Below are 19312 nucleotides of genomic sequence, written 5' to 3' on the forward strand. Positions count from 1 at the left end.
CATATGGGCAAATAATATGTGTGGGTTTTATCCATGGTAGCAATAGTGTACGGAAATGGAGAAATATCATATTTTTTTTATTTTTCTGCATTTTTTCCTTTTAAAATGCATAGAAAATAACATGATTACGAAAAAAATAACCTCCCAAAAGCCTAATTTGTGGCAAAAAAAAAGATATAAATGGTTTAGGTGTGATAAGAAGTGATAAACTTATTGGCAAATTAATGGGAGGAGTGCTGAAATGTGAAAATTGCTCACATCCATAAGGTGAAAACAACCCATGGCCTGAAGTGGTTAAGAAAAAACTTTACAAAGAGAAATGTAGAGGTGACTACAGTCAATCTCCTTTTAAAAAAAGGTTAGTATTTCATAAATATAACAGGCAGAGAATCAGCCTTAAAAATCCTTTGTATGTGCGCTCACTATAACATCTACAATATAACCAAAATTAATTAGCAGAATTAGTGTAATAAAGTCCTCAAACCACAGTCTAATGACAACTTAATTGTCCATGGATCGCTGCATCAGTCACCAAGCATATGATGTAATCAGATCTTCATTCAAAATGCTGCGCTCACATGTACTGTATATCCAATCTTCTTATAGTGTATCACTCATAGAGAAGAAAAAAAAAAAAAAGAGAAAACAGAAAAAAGAAAAAAACCATAGCGTGATACTGTTTCAAATAGTTGTTTTTCCACAACACCCAGTGCTGCATCCTATATCCTATGTGTATCCACCACGACTCATATGGTTATACAGGTCCTCACCATGTGAAGTGGCTGCCAACCAACAGACAGCAAAACCAGCACCATAAACACTCTCCAAATGTCATGCAGGTATCCACCAGAGCATACGTGGCCTCTCACCTTACTCTCTGCCGTCCAAATTATAAGACAGCAGCAGCGCTTAATACATTCAGATAGGATGTTCCCAGCGGTATACTCAACAGGTCAGATATCATAGGAGCAGATCCTTCTTATCAGCCTATCAACTGAAGGACTCAACATAGCGTAAAACCATCCACATTTATTAAAACTGTAAAAAGTAGTGCACTCACATGTTCAAAGATAAAACCAAGCATGTATCAAACAGAGCTCCTCCACGCCAGCCTTCTTCGCCTGTAGCTCTGCCCAACATTTTTTAGAAGAATCTCAGCAATAGTAGCATTAACATGGCCCTCATTGTCGCTTTTATGTATTTTGAGCAAGCCAAAAATAGTTAAAGCAAACATGAAGTGAATATGGAGCTCAAACTTCGGATCTTAACACAGTGAGGCACTTGATTTGGCCAGAGGAAGTGGGCAGGGACCCACGAAACGTGTTGCCACTTGCCAGTGCTATTAAAGTTAATTTTATATGAATATCATTTGTCATTGAGGTAAGCCACCTCAAACCTTTATTTTTTTTTAATTAAAATTTATTTTATTGTTTTTAATTCATTTTATCATTCTCTGGACACCTTTTTATCTTGTTGTGCATTAAGTGAACATAACCTTATAACAGTATAAGATGAATAACTGTATATGTTTTACTAGTGGTAAATAGAACATTTTCAGTTTAAGTACATAATTTTAAGATGGAATTCTAAACAGCTGTTGTGACAAATCTGCCTTGCTGGGATGAAAAGCAAACAAAAGCAATGACCCTTTGAATTTTCCAGGACTAAAACCTTATTAGAAGCATTTCTCAGCCAGACAAAACTGTTTTGGCTTTTATTTACTTTTCAGAAATGGACTGTATTCGACAAGCATTTAAACAAATTCATTTTTACAGATAACTAGGTTGTTTCACACTTGCTGCACTGGAAAACAAAAAGGGACTTCAGGCAATTTCTTGGTAAAGCTAGTTTATACCTATGGTTATCTCATCATAAGCCTGATGCAGTGGTAAAATTGATGTGTGCAGGCACTAACAGCAGGGGGCATCACACATTACTGAGGTTACTTGCGCATTGCTATGGTAATGTGCAGTATACGTTAGCATAGCAATGTGAAACTTTTCCTGCTAACGCGTGTCATGCTAGTGGGGTAACGTGTGCTGCTGTTAATACTGGTAAAATTGCTGTGCGCTACCTGCGCATGGCAATTTTACTGCTGCTTCGTGCATCATGCCCTGTGTCCCGTGTCGCTTCAGGTCTGGTTTAACCACTTGAGGACCCACCCTTTACCCCCCCCTTAAGGACCAGCGCTGTGCTGAGTGATCTGTGCTGGGTGGGCTCTGCAGCCCCCAGCACAGATCATGTAGCAGGCAGAGAGATCAGATCACCCCCCTTTTTTCCCCACTAGGGGGATGATGTGCTGGGGGGGGGGTCCGATCTCTCATGCCTGCATGTGGCTGGCGGGGGGGGGCAGCTCAAAGCCCCCCTCCGCGGCGAAATTCCCCCCTCCCTCTCCTACCTGCTCCCCCCCCCCGGAGATCAGGGCTGCACAGGACGCTATCCGTTTTGTGCAGCCAGTGACAGGACGTCCCCTGTCACATGGCGGCGATCCCCGGCCGCTGATTGGCCGGGGATCGCCGATCTGCCTTGCGGCGCTGCTGCGCAGCAGCGCCGTACAAATGTAAACAAAGCGGATTATTTCCGCTTGTGTTTACATTTAGCCTGCGAGCCGCCATCGGCGGCCCGCAGGCTATTCACGGAGCCCCCCGCCGTGAATTGACAGGAAGCAGCCGCTCGCTCGAGCGGCTGCTTCCTGATTAATCAGCCTGCAGCTGGCGACGCAATACTGCGTCGCTGGTCCTGCAGCTGCCACTTTGCCGACGCGCGGTATGAGTGCGCGGTCGGCAAGTGGTTAAGTAAAACAGGTTATTGCCAAATAATTTTCTAGCCATATCAATGCTTAGTATAAATTTTGAATACTAACCTCAAGAATAATTTCTTCTTCGGTAAGGAGGACAGCATGATCCTTAGATGCTTCTAACATCAGTTTTTGTATCTGTCTCATAATAATTTAATGAAGGAAAATGAATAAACAATGCCAAGTACAAGTATGTAAAACTGTCAGGAAAATGGTTCAGAGCCTGTAAGAGTGAAATTTACTAATACAGTAAAATGTTGGACTGCAAGTAACTTGGTTTGCAAGACCTTTGCAAAACAAGCAAACATTTTTATTAAATTTTGATAAGCAAGCCACGTTTTGATATACAAGCACAGTACGTATACGTGCTTCACGTCATCACAACTGAGCTGATGGTTTTTCTCTTTGACGCTGCAGGATTGTGTAGTTACCGTGCAATGTCATGTTTCCGTCAAAATCTCAAAAGAAGGCAAAAGCTACTGTCATTGAATACGTTCCTTATTAGAACCATACAAAAAGAAAAAGATTTTGGTTAGCCAACAGATAGCAATACTTCTGTTATTGTGAAAGTTTTCCTACACAGTAACCCTCATCCTCTCGATTCCACAAGCCACAATTATTTTTAAAACTTTTTTAAAAAGTCAGTCCCTGAAAAGGTTTTATACAAAGATGCTGACCAGCCTTCCTGCTCGCTGCACACTTTTTTGGCAGTTGGATGGAGCAACTGGCATTCTCTAAGTGCTTTTGAAAATAAAGAAAACGCTGAAAACACCCATGAGGGGATGGGCTAGTCCAAAACCTGTCAATTCCATCAGATTTCTACTAACTACTGTAAGTAACAGCAACATAGGAGAAAAGTAATTTATAGCTTATTTCACTCTGGGAGAAACATACTTCTTATTTGTATTTGTTTCCATGTATTTTCAATTTTACAATTTTAATGATAATGGTAAAACGAGTAAAACTATTTTATGTACAACAAAGAATGGGTTGATAGCTAATTTCTTTTAGATAATTTGGAAGTAAGTTATACTATTATAGGGCTACACTAGTGCAGTATACTATTATAAGGCTACACCCAAGTTGTATACTGTTAATAATACTGTGCAGGTGGTCTGAGAAACACAGAGAAACACGAAAATACAACCTCTTTGTCCAAATATTAACACTGCAGAACCATTTTAATATCTGCTTTCCTTTCTCTGTAATAAAAAATATAGCTTAGCTTTATTTATTTCTGTACAAATACCATTCATTGTAACTGTGAAGGGTGCAAATTTAGATTTTTTTCATCAATCAGCTCTTGCATTTTGGTGCTAAAGTGGAAACCAATCAGACTGTAGCTCTTTTCACTGCTCAAATATCCCGAGCCAATATTTTCTCAAGCACTATCCAAAATAATCTTATAAATAAAGGATACTCTGATGTGGCAGGATCCCTCTTTTGGGGTTGATAAGGTAAGTTGGAGCTCATTACTTCTTTTATAATGTCATCCATCAGGGCTTCATGCTGAAAAAAACTCCCAAACTGATAAAAATCTACACTACATGAAAACTTTATCAGCCATGTAGTCAAATCACAATGTAATAAACACTTCCACCTGCCCTGACCAGGCAAAATCTCCAAGAGGATATCACTATGAAATGAAGCAGTGATTCTCACCTTAGGATAGCTGTACTCCTGGGAGTACTTTGATCCATGATGAGGGTACTTGAAAGGCAGCTTCCAATAGTTTGGATCATTGACCACTTCACAGGTTTTACTACTGATGAATAACTCAGTAGTCATTTGAGCATTCTTACAGGGGCACTATGGCGAAATTACTGCTTCTAATATCATTTCATATAAAATATGTGCAATTGTAGCAATGTTTAAGCTGAAGAGAAAAAAAATATGTGATATAATGAGTCTAATATTGTTTCCAGTACAGGAAGAGTTAAGAAACTCCAGTTGTTATCTATGCAAAAGAGCCACTGAGCTCCACGACTTTCAAATTCGCTGAGAGCTCTGTCTTCTGAAGCTTGTTATCTCAACTGTCAGTCACTGTATTGTTTTTTCTTCTGCAGAGGACAGTTCAAAAGTTCACTAGCCTGCTCTGTAAAATCATTTAGAATGCTGAGTAGTGTGTAAACTGCAAAAAATAGACAATGATGCAATATTATAAAAATATATATATATAACTGAAAATAAAAATATGAGAATATTTTCTTTGCTACTAATGTTCTAGTAATTATCTGTACTATACAACCAATTCATGATATCATATATTTTTTTAGCTTCAGTGTCTCTTTAAGACTTGTATTGCAGCTGAATAAAAGTCAGTTTCAATATTACTTTACCCTTAATCAGTGATGAGATTCACGTCAGCAGAGAAACCTATCTGACGCCAATTCAGCACATTCCATTGTGGACACTCAGGATGCAGGGAGCATTTTATCCTCAGAGCCATACGCCACTGTCCTGAGACGTACGGTGGCTCAGATGAGCTGTAAAACTGCACAAGCAGTTAGAAGTTGAAGGAGTCCTCTCACACTACATCAAAGGGGGGGGGCATTACAATGACAGATGAAACGTCTGATAAGGCAGCCTCCTACAGCACAATGGGATGTGTACTGGAACCTAACCCTTATTGATAAGAAATTACAGCCATAAATCACTTTCTTGGCAGAGAACTGGGATTTTGAGTGCAGGGCATAGATAAAAAAGGTCAGTAGTTCATATATTTTACATCCATGAGACACAAGACAGACTCTGTCATTAAGCTGAGACAAAACAATAAATCCACTTTTTTAAGTTTATAAACATAACATAAAACTGTGGGTATCTAAAAGTCATTTTTTTAGGAATAGGAGAATAGATACAATTGTTTATTTCATCAGTTTATCTTCACTTAAGGTTCATTTTAAGTGTTCCTAGATCTGGTCACTACGAAAAATAATTTAAGTGGGAGCCTTTAATAGATCTGTTGAATTGGGCACAGGCTTTGACATATGCTAAATGGACCACAATGTTAAATTGTGGTTATACGGCGCCAAGGTATTGAGCTGAACGCCTGCCACTAGCCAATTGTCTAGTAGTTCGGCTAGAACTTTTGCCGAAGGTAATACTAGCCGACTAGCTATCACTGGCCAAACAGCTAGTACTTTGGATACTTTATCTTTATTGGGTACCTTAGGTGTGTGTGTGTGGGGAAGGGGAGGATTTTAGTGTTATGCATTGGAGGAGGGGGGGGGGGGGTTGTTTTAGGCATCAGTAGTGTGTGTTAGTGTTAGACATTAGGAGTGAGAGTAGTTTTAGGCAGTAGGATGGTGAGTTAATGTTAGAAGGAATATCAGCAACAATTTAATACCAATATTTTATCTCTCAGCATGAAAATGGTGCCCAAATCAAAGGGTGCAGCCGTAATGCATACTCGCCTCATAATATGTAGCTACCTCACTGGTTTGTGTATAGTGTATGCTGGGAATGGGCTGGGAAATGGCAATAATAACAGCATTATTAACGATGAACATCAGAAGGACTCATTTAGTGGGACTAACAGCTAAAACAACAATTCTTGAATTTGGGCAAGCTATGCAGAGAGTTGCCATTTTGTCTACTGGAATCCACAGGAATAGTAGAAAACCCAGAAGGTTGCACGTATTCCTCACAGCCACAAAAACACAATATTTTCCAAAGATATAATGAACAAACCTTCTCAGACTTGTCAACGTACCATTTCTAAGCCTTGCAGAAAATTAGTCCCAGGTGGCTCTGTAGTCCTATTTTCATTTCTAGAGTGAAGGAGACCACACTTATTAGCTGACTGGGGAGTTTACACGGCCGAATCTTTTACTGACAGGTGTTCAGGCATGAAAGTGATTTGAAGTAATCCAGTCTGGGAGCATTTTGTATCTATGAACATATAATGTAAACATGTGTAACAACACTGCATTTTCAGCAGAAAAAGTCACAAAATATTAGTGTGAGTCATTATAGATCAAGTAACAGCTTATAAAATGTGTGAGGTGAATGTTAACTGGAGCTCTGAGACAGCAGCTATTTATTTCAATGTCAATGAAAACCAACATAACTCTGCAGTGTCTGGTGAATAACAACAGACTCTCCACAGATATTTGCATCATTATATTATATTTTGCTGTGAAATAACAAATCCCTTTTTATAAAGACACATAAATGGATCGATTAGCATTTTCTGCACTATGTCGCAAAATTTATAAGTATTTCAGATCCCCATGAAAGGCCCATATGCAACTCTCTTTAGATTCTATCCTAGGAGATAATTTAAGCCACCAGCAATAAGTAAATCATTTTGACAGTAATTTTCCACCTATATTTTGCATTTTAAACAACAGATGAAAAATTATCTCAAAGGAGAAAACTCAGGAGAAAAAGTGAATTGCATATGGGCCAAGGAGAGACACTCCATACACAATCTGATTATTAATGGTGATGCACTGATCAGACATGGCCCTTATTCAATACACTTTGGTCCATATGCAATTCACTTTTTCTCCTAGTTTTATCTTCTGTATAAAACAAGGTGAGAATGCTATCCACTAAAAGCCACCATGTTTCCCATAATTTTTAATTGATTGTGAATTGAATGAAAGCACAGTGGCATAGTGGTTAATACTCTAACCTTGCAGCCCCTGGTCCCCTGTTCCTATCCCAGCCAGGGCACTATCTGCACAGAGTTTGTACTCCCCGTGTCAGAGTGGGTTCCCTCCAGGCATTCTGGTTTCCTCCCACATCCCAAAAACATACAGATACATTAATTGCCTTCACTCTAGATTGTCCCTAGACTATGATACATACATTACATGACATAAATATATGACTATGGTAGGGATTCAATTGTGAGCCCCTCTGAGGGATAGTTAGTGACAAGACTATATACTCTGTTTAGAGCTGCGGAAGATGTCTGCGCTATATAAATACTAAATACTAAATAAAAACATTTTGAGCCTTCTGCAATTGTAAAAATACTTAAAAACAGGTGAAAAAGTACATTTTGCCAGCTAGTGGCTTATTGATAAGGTGTGAAAATATCATCTAGGAGAAAACTGAGGAGAAAAAGTGAATTAATACAATACAATACAATAACATTTGTAAAGCGCTTTTCTCCCATAGGACTCAAAGCGCATAGCTGTGTCTCAGATTAATACAGGGTTTCAGGCTGGGTTGTGTTACAGAGGAGATAGTCAGATGTTCATGAATGCCAGACTGAAAAGGTAGATTTTCAGTTTAGACTTAAATGCTTCCAGGGATGGGGCTGTCCTGATTGGGTGTGGCAGGGAGTTCCAAAGTGTAGGGGCAGCATGACAAAAGGCTCTGTCTCCAAAGGTTTTGAGGTGGACTCTGGGGGTGACCAAGGAGTTACGTCCTTTTGATCTAAGATTGTGGGGGGGGGTGATGTAGTTGCAACAAGTCCTTCAGGTATCCAGGGCCCAGATTGTGCAAGGATTTGAATGTCAGTAAGCCAATCTTAAACAGAATTCTCCATTTTATCGGTAGCCAGTGGAGTGAGCTCAGGGTTGGTGTTATGTGGCAATGGCGGGGTTGGCTCGTTAACAGCCTTGCGGCGGCATTCTGTACTAATTGCAGGCGGCGTAAGTCTTTCTTATGCAGGCCTGTGTAGAGGACGTTGCAGTAGTCTAACCTTGATGTGACGAAGGCATGAACTAGGGTTGGAAGATCCTCTGAAGGAATTAGGTGTTTAATCCTTGCAATATTCCTTAGGTGAAAGAAGGAATGTTTCACAACAGCTGAGATTTGATTCCTGAAGCTTAATTTCCCATCAATCAGTACTCCCAGGCTGTGCACACAGTCTGAGTTGTTCAGGTCTGAGCTCCCTATCCTTAGCGGTGTTGGTTGAGACTGGAGCTGCTTTGCTGTTGAGCCCTGGCCCTCGATAACAAGAACCTCAGTTTTGTCAGCATTAAGTTTTAGCCAATTATTATTCATCCACTCCTGAAGCTCAGCTAAGCATGCGTTTATTTGTGGAGTAGGGTCTGTGACATCAGGTTTGAATGACAAATATAGCTGGGTGTCATCAGCATAGCAATGATATGTCAGGCCATGTTTTTGTATTATTTCTCCAAGTGGCAGCATGTATATGGTGAACAGTAAAGGGGATAATATTGCGCCCTGAGGTACACCGTATTTTAGTGGTACAGGGTTGGAGAGGAAGGGCCCTAAGGCTACCCTTTGTGTTCTGCCAGCCAGGAAGGAGTTGAACCACCGGAGAACAATGCCATCTATGCCACAGTACTCTTGTAGCCTGTTGAGTAAGATTTCATGATCGACTGTGTCAAAAGCCGCTGAGAGGTCGAGCAAAATCAGGATGGAACATTGACCCTTGTCTCTTGCAATGAGCAGATCATTGCAAATCTGGGTGAGGGCTGTTTCACAGCTGTGATATTTCCTGAAACCAGATTGAAGAGGGTCAAGGATGTTGTTTCTGGAGAGCCTGGCTTCAAGTTGGAGGTAGACAGCCTTTTCAATAACTTTTCCCAGAAAGGGGAGGTTTGAGACAGGTCTGTAGCTGTTTAGAGCATCTGGGTCTAAGGATGGTTTCTTGAGTAGAGGCCTGACGATCGCTTCTTTCAGAGTAGAGGGAAACCACCCTTCTTGTAAGGAGCCGTTGACTATTTTGTGGAATGCCGGTGTAAATAGTTCAGGGCATTTCAACATGAACTTAGTGGGGCCAGGGTCCAGATCGCAGGTAGTCTGGCGAAGGTTTGAGAGGATATCCAAGATGTCTTTTTCAGTGATTACCTTAAAATCAGACCATGGTGGTAGGCTATTTTTGCACCTGTTATATGGCTCTGCATGGGTTTCTGGGGCTGTGAATTGAATGGCAGATCGTATGGAGGAGACTTTGTCTGAGAAGAAGTGGGCAAATTTCTCGCACAGTTCCTGTGAAGGTCTGATGCTGGATTTCCTGCAAGATGGATTGCAGAGACTGTCAACCGTGCGGAAGAGTTGGGCAGGTCTGTTGGCTGCATTTGCAATTTCGTGAGACAGGAATAAGGACTTCTTTTTGTTAATCATCGTTTGATAATTTTTCAGGTGAGCAATTAGGGAAAGTTTGTCATCAGGAGACTGATGTTTGCGCCACCTTCGTTCCAGTCTGCGTCCCTGTTTCTTTAGTTCCTTTATAGAGTTGTCAAACCAGCGAGCGTGATGTAATGGTGCGGAACGTTTAATCTTTAACCACTTGCCGACCGCACACTCATAACGTGCGTCGGCAAAGTGGCAGCTGCAGGACCAGCGACGCAGTACTGCGTCGCCAGCTGCAGCCTAATTAATCAGGAAGCAGCCGCTCGTACGAGCGGCTGCTTCCTGTCAAATCACGGCGGGGGGCTCCGTGAATAGCCTGCGGGCCGCCGATGGCGGCTCGCAGGCTAGATGTAAACACAAGCGGAAATAATCCGCTTTGTTTACATTTGTACGGCGCTGCTGCGCAGCAGCGCCGTAAGGCAGATCGGCGATCCCCGGCCAATCAGCGGCCGGGGATCGCCGCCATGTGACAGACCACATCCTGTCACTGGCTGCACAGGACGGATAGCGTCCTGTGCAGCCCGGAACACCAGGGGGAGGCAGCAGGTAGGAGAGGGAGGGGGAATTTCGCTGCGGAGGGGGGCTTTGAGGTGCCCCCCCGCCACCCACAGCAGGCAGGAGAGATCAGACCCCCCCAGCACATCATCCCCATAGGGGGGAAAAAAGGGGGGCAATCTGATCTCCCTGCCTGCACCCTGATCTGTGCTGGGGGCTGCAGAGCCCACCCAGCACAGATCAATCAAACCAGCGCTGGTCCTTAAGGGGGGGTAAAGGGTGGGTCATCAAGTGGTTAAGGGAGCTATGGCGTCAAAAGCGGCTGAGACATCGTGGTTATATTTAAGGACCATGGATTCAAGGCCTAAGTTGTGATCTGTCAGTCCACCTAGATTGAGGCTGTTCTGAAGGTGTTGGGGTGTCAAACCTTTCAAGGAACGATAAGTATTGGCCTGTAAGTGGAAATCAACTGTGAAGCTAACATAAGGGCATTTTTTATTTAAATTATTTTTATTGGGTTTGAAGAAGAAAAGTTTACAAAACAAAACTTAAAACATTTCTGCTTCCCACACATGCAAACATAAAGGCATTTTGAGTTCAGCAGAATAATCCACTGGACTTAACTTGAAGAAAGTCTAATCTTCTTAAGACTTTCCAATGCTTACCCTTAAAAAAATTAAAATTTGCATTTTTGTCCCATTTCACTGACTTGAACAAAAAAAAAATCCTTCATGTCTTGGTGACCAGAGTCAACGTTGTTTTACTGCAGAGTTAAAGTACGCTTGTTCATAAATTGAAGAATTGTAAAAGATTAAACTATTTCATAGAAATTACTGTATTTTGGGTTTCGGAAATTGTTTCATTTGGCAGAATAAATTAATACTTTGATTTATGCTCATAAAGGAGGCCATACACTGGCAGATAGTACTCAACGTGGCCAAAAGATAAACCCCTCTCTGATCCAAATCTGATCAGAGTGGGATCTATTTACACCACAGACTACAAACCTGGTGGCATGTAGGTAGACATGTTACGTGAGACCTTGGGGGTCAGTCAAGAGGCATTTGATGTACTGCTTCTACTGCTGCACCCCCATTTGAGCAAGATCTTTCTATCAATAATTATGATTGTTTTCAGCCAGGCACACGGATTTTCAACCATTTCATGCTACAATTGATTGACATTTGTGTGCAGTGTGTGGAGGTAATCAAGCAGATTGATCCTCTCTCTGATCAGATAATGATTGGAGAGGGATCTACCTGAAGACCATATCGACAAGTGTATGGCCACTTTAAGAAGTGCAAAAGTGTAGGATAGGCCAGTCCTGAGCAAGATAACTGTGCCTATTAAAATGCATTGACTAGTGGCCTAGGCTTTGTAGGGTTGCCTGAACTGCTATTTTAGTTACACTCCATTTCCTGAAGCCAGACCCATCATCCACATTAGTATAGATTTGTCCTTAAAGCAGCATGTGCATAAGGTTCTGTACTTAACACATCATTTTTCACTAGCTGTGGTAAGTACAGAACTTTTTTTTCTATTCAGCAATGAAAAATAATCCTCCCAGTAATTGCAGAATTTCAGTATGGGTACAATACTGAATATAAACCAAGGCAGATTTATAATTAACTGGGCAACTTTTTTTGTTAGCAGAAAGTTGAGCCAAAATGTACTTTTCCATTCTAAGGAGAAGAAAAAAAAATATCATTAACCACACAGTGAACCCTTTCCTTTCATTACAGAGTGGCCTTTATTTATTTTGGGTACTTCTATACATCTGATAAAGTGCATTCAAACACCATTTGACATAAATAAATGACTTCATAAAAGCAAGCAGAAGAGGTGCAGCATGCGGATGCCAGCAAGATTTATGACGTGAGTCCTTGTTTAAATTAATGAGCATCTTTCTGCTATTTTATTAAATGCGCTGAGCGGAGTCTAATGTACCCTGGCCGGGTTCCAGAGCTTTATAGACTCCAGCGTGTAATTCTTTTAAGCTATGCCTATCTTCACATCTGATTTCCTCTGCATAGGATGTGAACTCTGTTATATAAAATCATTCCAGCATATTGCCTTTTAACTTTAGGCCATTCCATACTCATTGAACTGATTCAACTACTCTTACAACACTGAAGTCTAAGACTTAGCTGCTCATTAAGTCTTTTACTTTAGACTATAATTACCTCCCAAAATTTAGCTTAATCAATATGTTATATTCACAGATTTATGTCCGTTTAAGGTATTGCATTATGCCATCTGGACTGTATCACAAATAATTTGATCTGTAGCAGGCATATAGAGCAACACGTAACCGTCATGTGACTAGGATATATAATGTTAATCAAATCATGAAAGTGCACAGTGTATTATGGGAGGTCATCTTCAGAGCATATAACTTATAGGAATTCAAGCAACTAGTTCAAAGGCAAAAAAAAAATATTGTAATATAAATCAATGTGTCATAAGTGTTGTTTGTGACTTAATAAAAAGTATTTCTGCATAAAAAAATGAACAAATGCAATTTACAAATTGTACTAGATCGTTACATGTAGCCAACCGGTGGCAATGTCCTTTTTTTCTTTTACACAGGAACCTAAAGCTAGGTGCACATGGACAATAACAGTGTAGGGATCAGGACTCAATTGGTAGCGTGCTAGTCCTGTGTCCCTTGCCTACAACCAAGTGACACATTATTTTACTATAGGGAGGGGAAGAGGGTGGACAGCCTGGTGCACAACAGTTTGGCTTCCCATCCACAGGTGGGATAAAGGAAGGGAACAATGTATTTGACCATCACTGTTGCTTAAAGAGCAAATCTTTCACCAACCTCAGGGATGTCCTCTACCAGATGAGCGTCATAATGGTGATGGGATGTGCCTTAGCCCCAGACCTCTATATATATGTGCTTAGACTGCCGATAAATGGCAGCTATGATTAAGGACTAGAAATAAAGTGGATCTTTTTGGATACATGCAGACTGTATCCTTCTTGTATAGTTATCAATGGTTGTAGTTGATCGTTTACCATCGGTCGTCTGGGTGCCGGGGTTACGAGTTTAGTTTTAGACACTTACTGAGGGGATTAGGTTTAAGCATTAGGTGGGGGGTTAAAGTGAGGCACTTACAGAGAGGGTTAGGGTCAGGAATTAGGTGAGTATGGCATCAATTGGGGGATGGGGGTGTGATAAGGTTAAGCATCTACAGCGGTGGGTTAAAGTGAGAATGGGTACAACGTAGTGCATAGTTAATATCTGTAATCTAAATCTCAGGTTTTTACTACAAGTGCCACCATCCGACAGACACCCAACTCATGTGGTGGTGCTGCAATATGTATTCCTGAATAGAGATGTAGGCGAACAGGTCGCGAGCTGCTTGCCGCAAATAGCAGGCCCTGTAATACTTCCGGGTCGCAATGTCCTGGAGTAGTACGCATGCCCGTGTCTGCACGCGTCCTTTAGTACGCATGCCCTGACTCGGCAGTGCATATCATTGCAATCGACACGCATGCAGGGCATGCGTACTAAAGGACGCGTGCAGACACGGGCATGCGCACTACTCCGGGACATTGCGACCCGGAAGTAGTATGCGGCCAGACTGCCCATAGAGTTTTGCTGGCGAGCTGTTTGCCCGCATCTCTATCCCTGAATGACCGGCTCGGCAATGTTCAGTCTAAAGTGTGTATGTGGCTTTAGAATCTACATATTCCTTAATTTAGGTTAAACAACTTTTGTTGAAAAATGGCTTAGGGCTTGATTCACTAAGACAAATAGCATGCCTTATCAAAGTTAGCACGCCTTATCAAAGTAAACAAGCCTCTCCAGAGTAGCATAGCGAACTTATGCCTGCTAATTGGCGATGACAAGAGCTCCACTCGTAGTGCTCGCAATGCTATTCTGGTAAGGCGTGTTAACTTTGATAAAGCGTGCTAACTTTGATAAGGCATGCCATTTGTCTTAGTGAATCAAGCCCTATATTCCAAAACAGCCAATCAAATCCTTACATTTCCCTACATCCCTAAGACAAAGGAAACCAAAAGACTTTTGGTGATTCCAATAGTAGCATTGATGGAGAGGTCCATTACTTAAAAGAAATATCTATGATTCAGTCATGAGTTTTAGTTTTTTGTATATGTGGTTTTGTGAACTAAGCATGTAAGAGTACATTAAACTTTGCTATTCACTAAAGTTCTAAATAACGGTAGCCAGGTACATTAGGAAATATTCCTGTATGCCTTTACTAGGGCCACTAGATAGTCAATTTGAAGATGTTCCATAGAAAATGTAAGAAAGTACACAGGATCAATGGATCTCCTTAAAAGTATATAGTGAATAAGTAAGTAGTAGGGGTTGGCTCTAAAGATAATCATATTAATATCAAATTCACTCTAGGACTTGTGATCTCTCACTGTAATTTTTGTTGACTTTTGTTTAACCCATTCGCGTTCCTTCGTTTTCACTTGAGAAATGTTCACCTCCCATTCATTAGCCTATAACTTTATCACTACTTATCACAATGAACTGATCTATATCTTGTTTTTTCCGCCACCAATTAGGCTTTCTTTGGGGGGTACATTTTGCTAAGAGCCACTTTACTGTAAATGCATTTTAACAGGAAGAATAAGAAAAAAACAGAAAAAAATCATTATTTCTCAGTTTTCAGCCATTATAGTTTTAAAATAATACATGCCTCCATAATTAAAACTCACGTATTGTATTTGCCCATATGTCCCGGTTATTACACCGTTAAAATTATGTCCCTATCACAATGTATGGCGACAATATTTTATTTGGAAATAAAGGTGCATTTTTTCCGTTTTGCATCTATCACTATTTACAAGTTTAAAATAAAAAAAATATAGAAATATTTCATCTTTACATTGATATTTAAAAAGTTTAGACCCTTAGGTAAATATTTACATGTTTTTTTTGTTTTATTGTAATGTTTTTTTTTTTTTATATTAAAACATTTTATTTGGGTATTTTTGGGAGGGTGGGATGTAAACTATAGTTTTATAATGTAATTGTGTGTTGTTTTCAATTTTTTTTACTTTTAGTTGTAGTTTTACTTTTTGGCCACAAGATGGCGGCCATGAGTTTGTTTACATGACGTCACTCTAAGCGTAACACACCCTTAGAGTGACGCAGTGAGGAGGCAACGGCCAGAAAAAGCACAGTTTCCGAGAGAAGCTGTTGCTTTTTCAGCGGGGGAGAGGAATCAGTGATCAGGCACCATAGCCCGATACATTGATTCCGTGGCTACCGAATCCGCGGCCGGGAGTGCGCGTGCACGCGCGCGATCGGCCACGGGAACGCGCGGTAGCGCGCATGATTTCTGGACATAGTTTCTACGTCCAGAAACCTAAATAGGTTAATAAAAGTTTACTGTTAAAAAAAAAATTACTCTAGGACACCTGCAAAGCCACAAAAATGCTATTCTGGTAGCCAGGAGTAGTTTTAGGTAAAAAGGGGCCCTAGAATAAAATGAATGTGGGGCCCCTTTCATTTTTGTAATGCACTGACAGTAAACATGTTAATCTACTGTTCCTGTCTTGTGGAGCCCTTAAAGAGTAACTGTCGGGCATAAAATAAAAAATCAATTCTTTATTTTTATCTGGTAAACAAGTAATAGGGATGCTAATCAGGCAATCCAAAAGTTAAAATCACTATTACTTTTCTTGTTGATAAATTATCATTCCCCAATTTACATGACTCTTATTTGGTACACAGAAAATTTGGTACACAAAAGAGAAGTTGCAGGGCATGCTGGGTTGTCTTTTTTTGCTTCTCTACTCCCCCTCAGACTTAACTAATGCAGCCTGATTGGCGGAAGCCTCTTTCCCTCCTGTCTTCCCCTCCCACACCTCTGTTCCTCTCTGACTGGCCAATATTTCTTAGGCTGCAACAATGCACTTTCTATAGTGAAGAGCGGGCAAATCAAGCAGAGGAGACTAAGGGCGGATATTACATCACGACTGGCTTCAAAATAGCCACAGTAAATATGAAAACTGTCTAGAATAGGATTCTCTACTTTTCCTTTATCAAATTCACAGGAATCATAATGTGAACAGTGCAATACATATGTTATGTAAATAGAGCAAGTATTTATCTATTTATATATTTGTTTTTTTCCCTGAGATAGTATGGCTGACAGCTCCTCTTTAAGGAGATAGAGTCCCTGGGGAATTGCCCAGTTTGACTCTATGGAAGTACCAGCCCTGCTGGTAGTGCACAAATATCTACAGTGCTGCCCATAATTATTCATACCCCTGGCAAATTTTGACTTAAAGTTACTTTTATTCAACCAGCAAGTAATTTTTTGACGGGAAATGACATAGGTGTCTCCCAAAAGATAATAAGATGAAGTACAAGAGGCATTATTGTGGGAAAAAGATTTTTCAGCTTTTATTTATATTTGAGCAAAAAGTGTCCAGTCCAAAAGTATTCATACATTTCTCAATAATCAATAGAAAAGCCTTTATTGGCTATTACAGCAATCAAACACTTCCTATAATTGCAGACCAGCTTTTTGCATGTCTCCACAGCAGAGCAGGATCGTCCACCAGGCAACCTAGGCAGGTGCTTGGGGCCTAGTCAGGTGTCAAGGGGCCCACCAGTTACCTTCTCTGACCTCTCTCCACTTCAACTTACCAAACAAGCCTTAAGGGGGCCCCAAATCTACTACTTTGCTTAGGGCCCCATTACATCTTAATCCATCTCTGCTCCACAGGTATTTTTGCCCATTCATCTTTAGCAATGAGCTCCAAATCTTTCAGGTTAGAGGGTCTTCTTGCCATCACCCTGATCTTTAGCTCCCTCCACAGATTCTCAATTGGATTCAAGTCAGGACTCTGGCTGGACCACTCCAAAATGTTAATATTGTTGTCTTCTAACCATTTCTTTACCACTTTTGCTGTGTGTCTTGGGTCATTAACCTCCTTAGCGGTAACCCTGAGTCAGGCTCGGGCTAGAAAGCCACAGCTCAGAGTGGTAATACCGAATTGAATCCATCGGAGCTGTGGAATGTGCAGAGCTGCTGCAGATCTATCTAGCAGTATGATTTTTAGGATCTAAAAGCTTGAGAAAAAATTGCACCGCTTCTGGAAAATAAATTTGGAAATAATCATACCGCCAGGGGGGTTAACTTGCAGAAATGTGCAATGGTGCCCAAGTTTCTCTGCAGACTGCCTGATGTTGTCGTTGAGAATCCTCAAGTATTGCTCCTTTTTTTTTTCATGGTGCTGTTTACTGTGATTAAGTTCCCTGGTCCATTGGCTGAAAAACACTCCCAAAGCATTAGGTTCCCACCACCATGTTTGATAATGGGGATGGTGTTCTTTGGGTTGAAGGCTTCTCCTTGTCTATGCCAAATGAAGGAAACATCATTGTGACCAAACAATTCAATTTTTGTTTCATCTGACCATAACACAGAAGACCAGAAGTCTTCTTATTTGTCGAGATGAGCATTTGCCAAGACCAAGTGAGCTTTTGTGTTCCTTAACTGGAGAAGTGTCATCCTTCTTGGTCTGCATCCATGGAACCCAGCAGTGTGCAGTGTTTGTTGGATTGTCTGCCTTGAGACATTGCCACCAGCAGAGCCCAGATTCACCAGGATGGCCTTGGTGGTGATCCTTGGATTCTTTTTCGCATCTCTCACTATCCTCCTGGCCAGCATAGGTGTCACTTTTGGCTTCCAACCACATCCTCTGAGATTTTCCACAGTGCAGAACATCTTGCATTTTTTAACAATACTTTGTGCTGTAGCCACTGGAACTTGAAAGTATTTAGAGATGGCCTTATAGCCCTTTCCTGACTTGTGAGCAGCCACAATGCGCAGCCGCAGGTCCTCCCTGAGCTCCTTTGTCTTAGCCATGACTGTCCACAAACCAACTGCAGAGAGCTGCTGTTTCTCATCTATTGAGTTGATTAAAACAGCTGTTCCCAATTAATTAGGGTAATTAGGATGTTTTAGAATACCTATGACTATGGTATAGAACTTTGCATTTTCCCACAGACAATTTGTGAAGGGTATGAATAATTTTGGAATGGACACTTTTTGCTCAAATTTAAATAAAAGTCGAGCTTATTATCTTTTGGGAGACACCTATGTAATTTCCCATCAAAAAATGACTTGCTGGTTGAATAAAAGTAACTTTAAAGGGAACCAGAGATGAACGTTTCACACAAAATAAACAGATCAGTCGATAGCTTGTAAAGAATAAATGCTCTACCTGATAATTTTGCCGCTCTGGTGTGCCTTTTTTATTGTTTTTTATCCATTATTGCTCCAGGAAAAATCAAATATGGCCGCCGGCTCATTTCCCTTCTGCTTCCGGGTTATGAGTTGTTCTGGATGTGCTGTCTAGGCTATATGAGACTAGGCTGCTATCTAGGCTATATGAGAAAGGCTGCTGCAGCCTTTCATCTGTGTGCTTTCATTTTGGTATGATGTGCAGCTGCCTGTAGGAAGTGTCTCTCATAGGAATGAAACTGCAGTCATCATCATTATCTATGAGCACACAGATCATATTGCAGCCACACTTGTCTGTTTCAGAGATCACATGTCATCACAGCTCTCAGTATGCAAAGCAGAAAATCTGAGCCAGGAGGTGGCAGGCTTGGCCTTGAAAAGACTCCACAGAAGAGTGACTCAGCTATAATGATTCCAGGTCAAACCTAGACTGAGCCAGTCTGGGATTCTTATCACAGCTGCTAATAGACTAATTAAGCAGATAAGAATGAAACTAAAAGCAGGGTAGGTGTTTACTGTCGTGTTCCCACTGATAAATGTAATAAAATACTTGAGGGTGCTTCGTCTCTGGTTCTCTTTAAGTCAAAATTTGCCAGGGGTATGGATAGTAATGGGCAGCACTGTATATCAATAGCCATTGTTGAATCTATTAAAGTTAGGCATGCCAAAATATTATATTATATGTACATATACAGTTGATCAATGGTGT

The 19312-nt window shown here is 40.8% G+C and overlaps 1 protein-coding gene across 6 annotated transcripts in view; it reads right to left on the reverse strand.

The window, feature by feature from the left end:
* Positions 1-19312, reverse strand: part of LOC137546215 (uncharacterized) — a 105510-nt gene that overhangs the window by 38912 nt on the left and 47286 nt on the right. For 4 of the 6 annotated variants that reach the window (XM_068268386.1, XM_068268395.1, XM_068268428.1 and 1 more), the window contains 3 exons: positions 6513-6570; positions 4218-4324; positions 2864-2939 (listed from right to left, as the gene is read on the reverse strand). In XM_068268386.1, coding sequence (XP_068124487.1) covers positions 2864-2939; positions 4218-4324; positions 6513-6570 — 241 coding nt within the window. The remainder of the gene's footprint in view (positions 1-2863; positions 2940-4217; positions 4325-6512; positions 6571-19312) is intronic. The other 2 variants (XM_068268406.1, XM_068268438.1) reach the window with 2 other exon arrangements.

Source organism: Hyperolius riggenbachi, chromosome 1, assembly GCF_040937935.1.
Source record: "Hyperolius riggenbachi isolate aHypRig1 chromosome 1, aHypRig1.pri, whole genome shotgun sequence".
Classification (NCBI taxonomy): Eukaryota; Metazoa; Chordata; class Amphibia; order Anura; family Hyperoliidae; genus Hyperolius; species Hyperolius riggenbachi.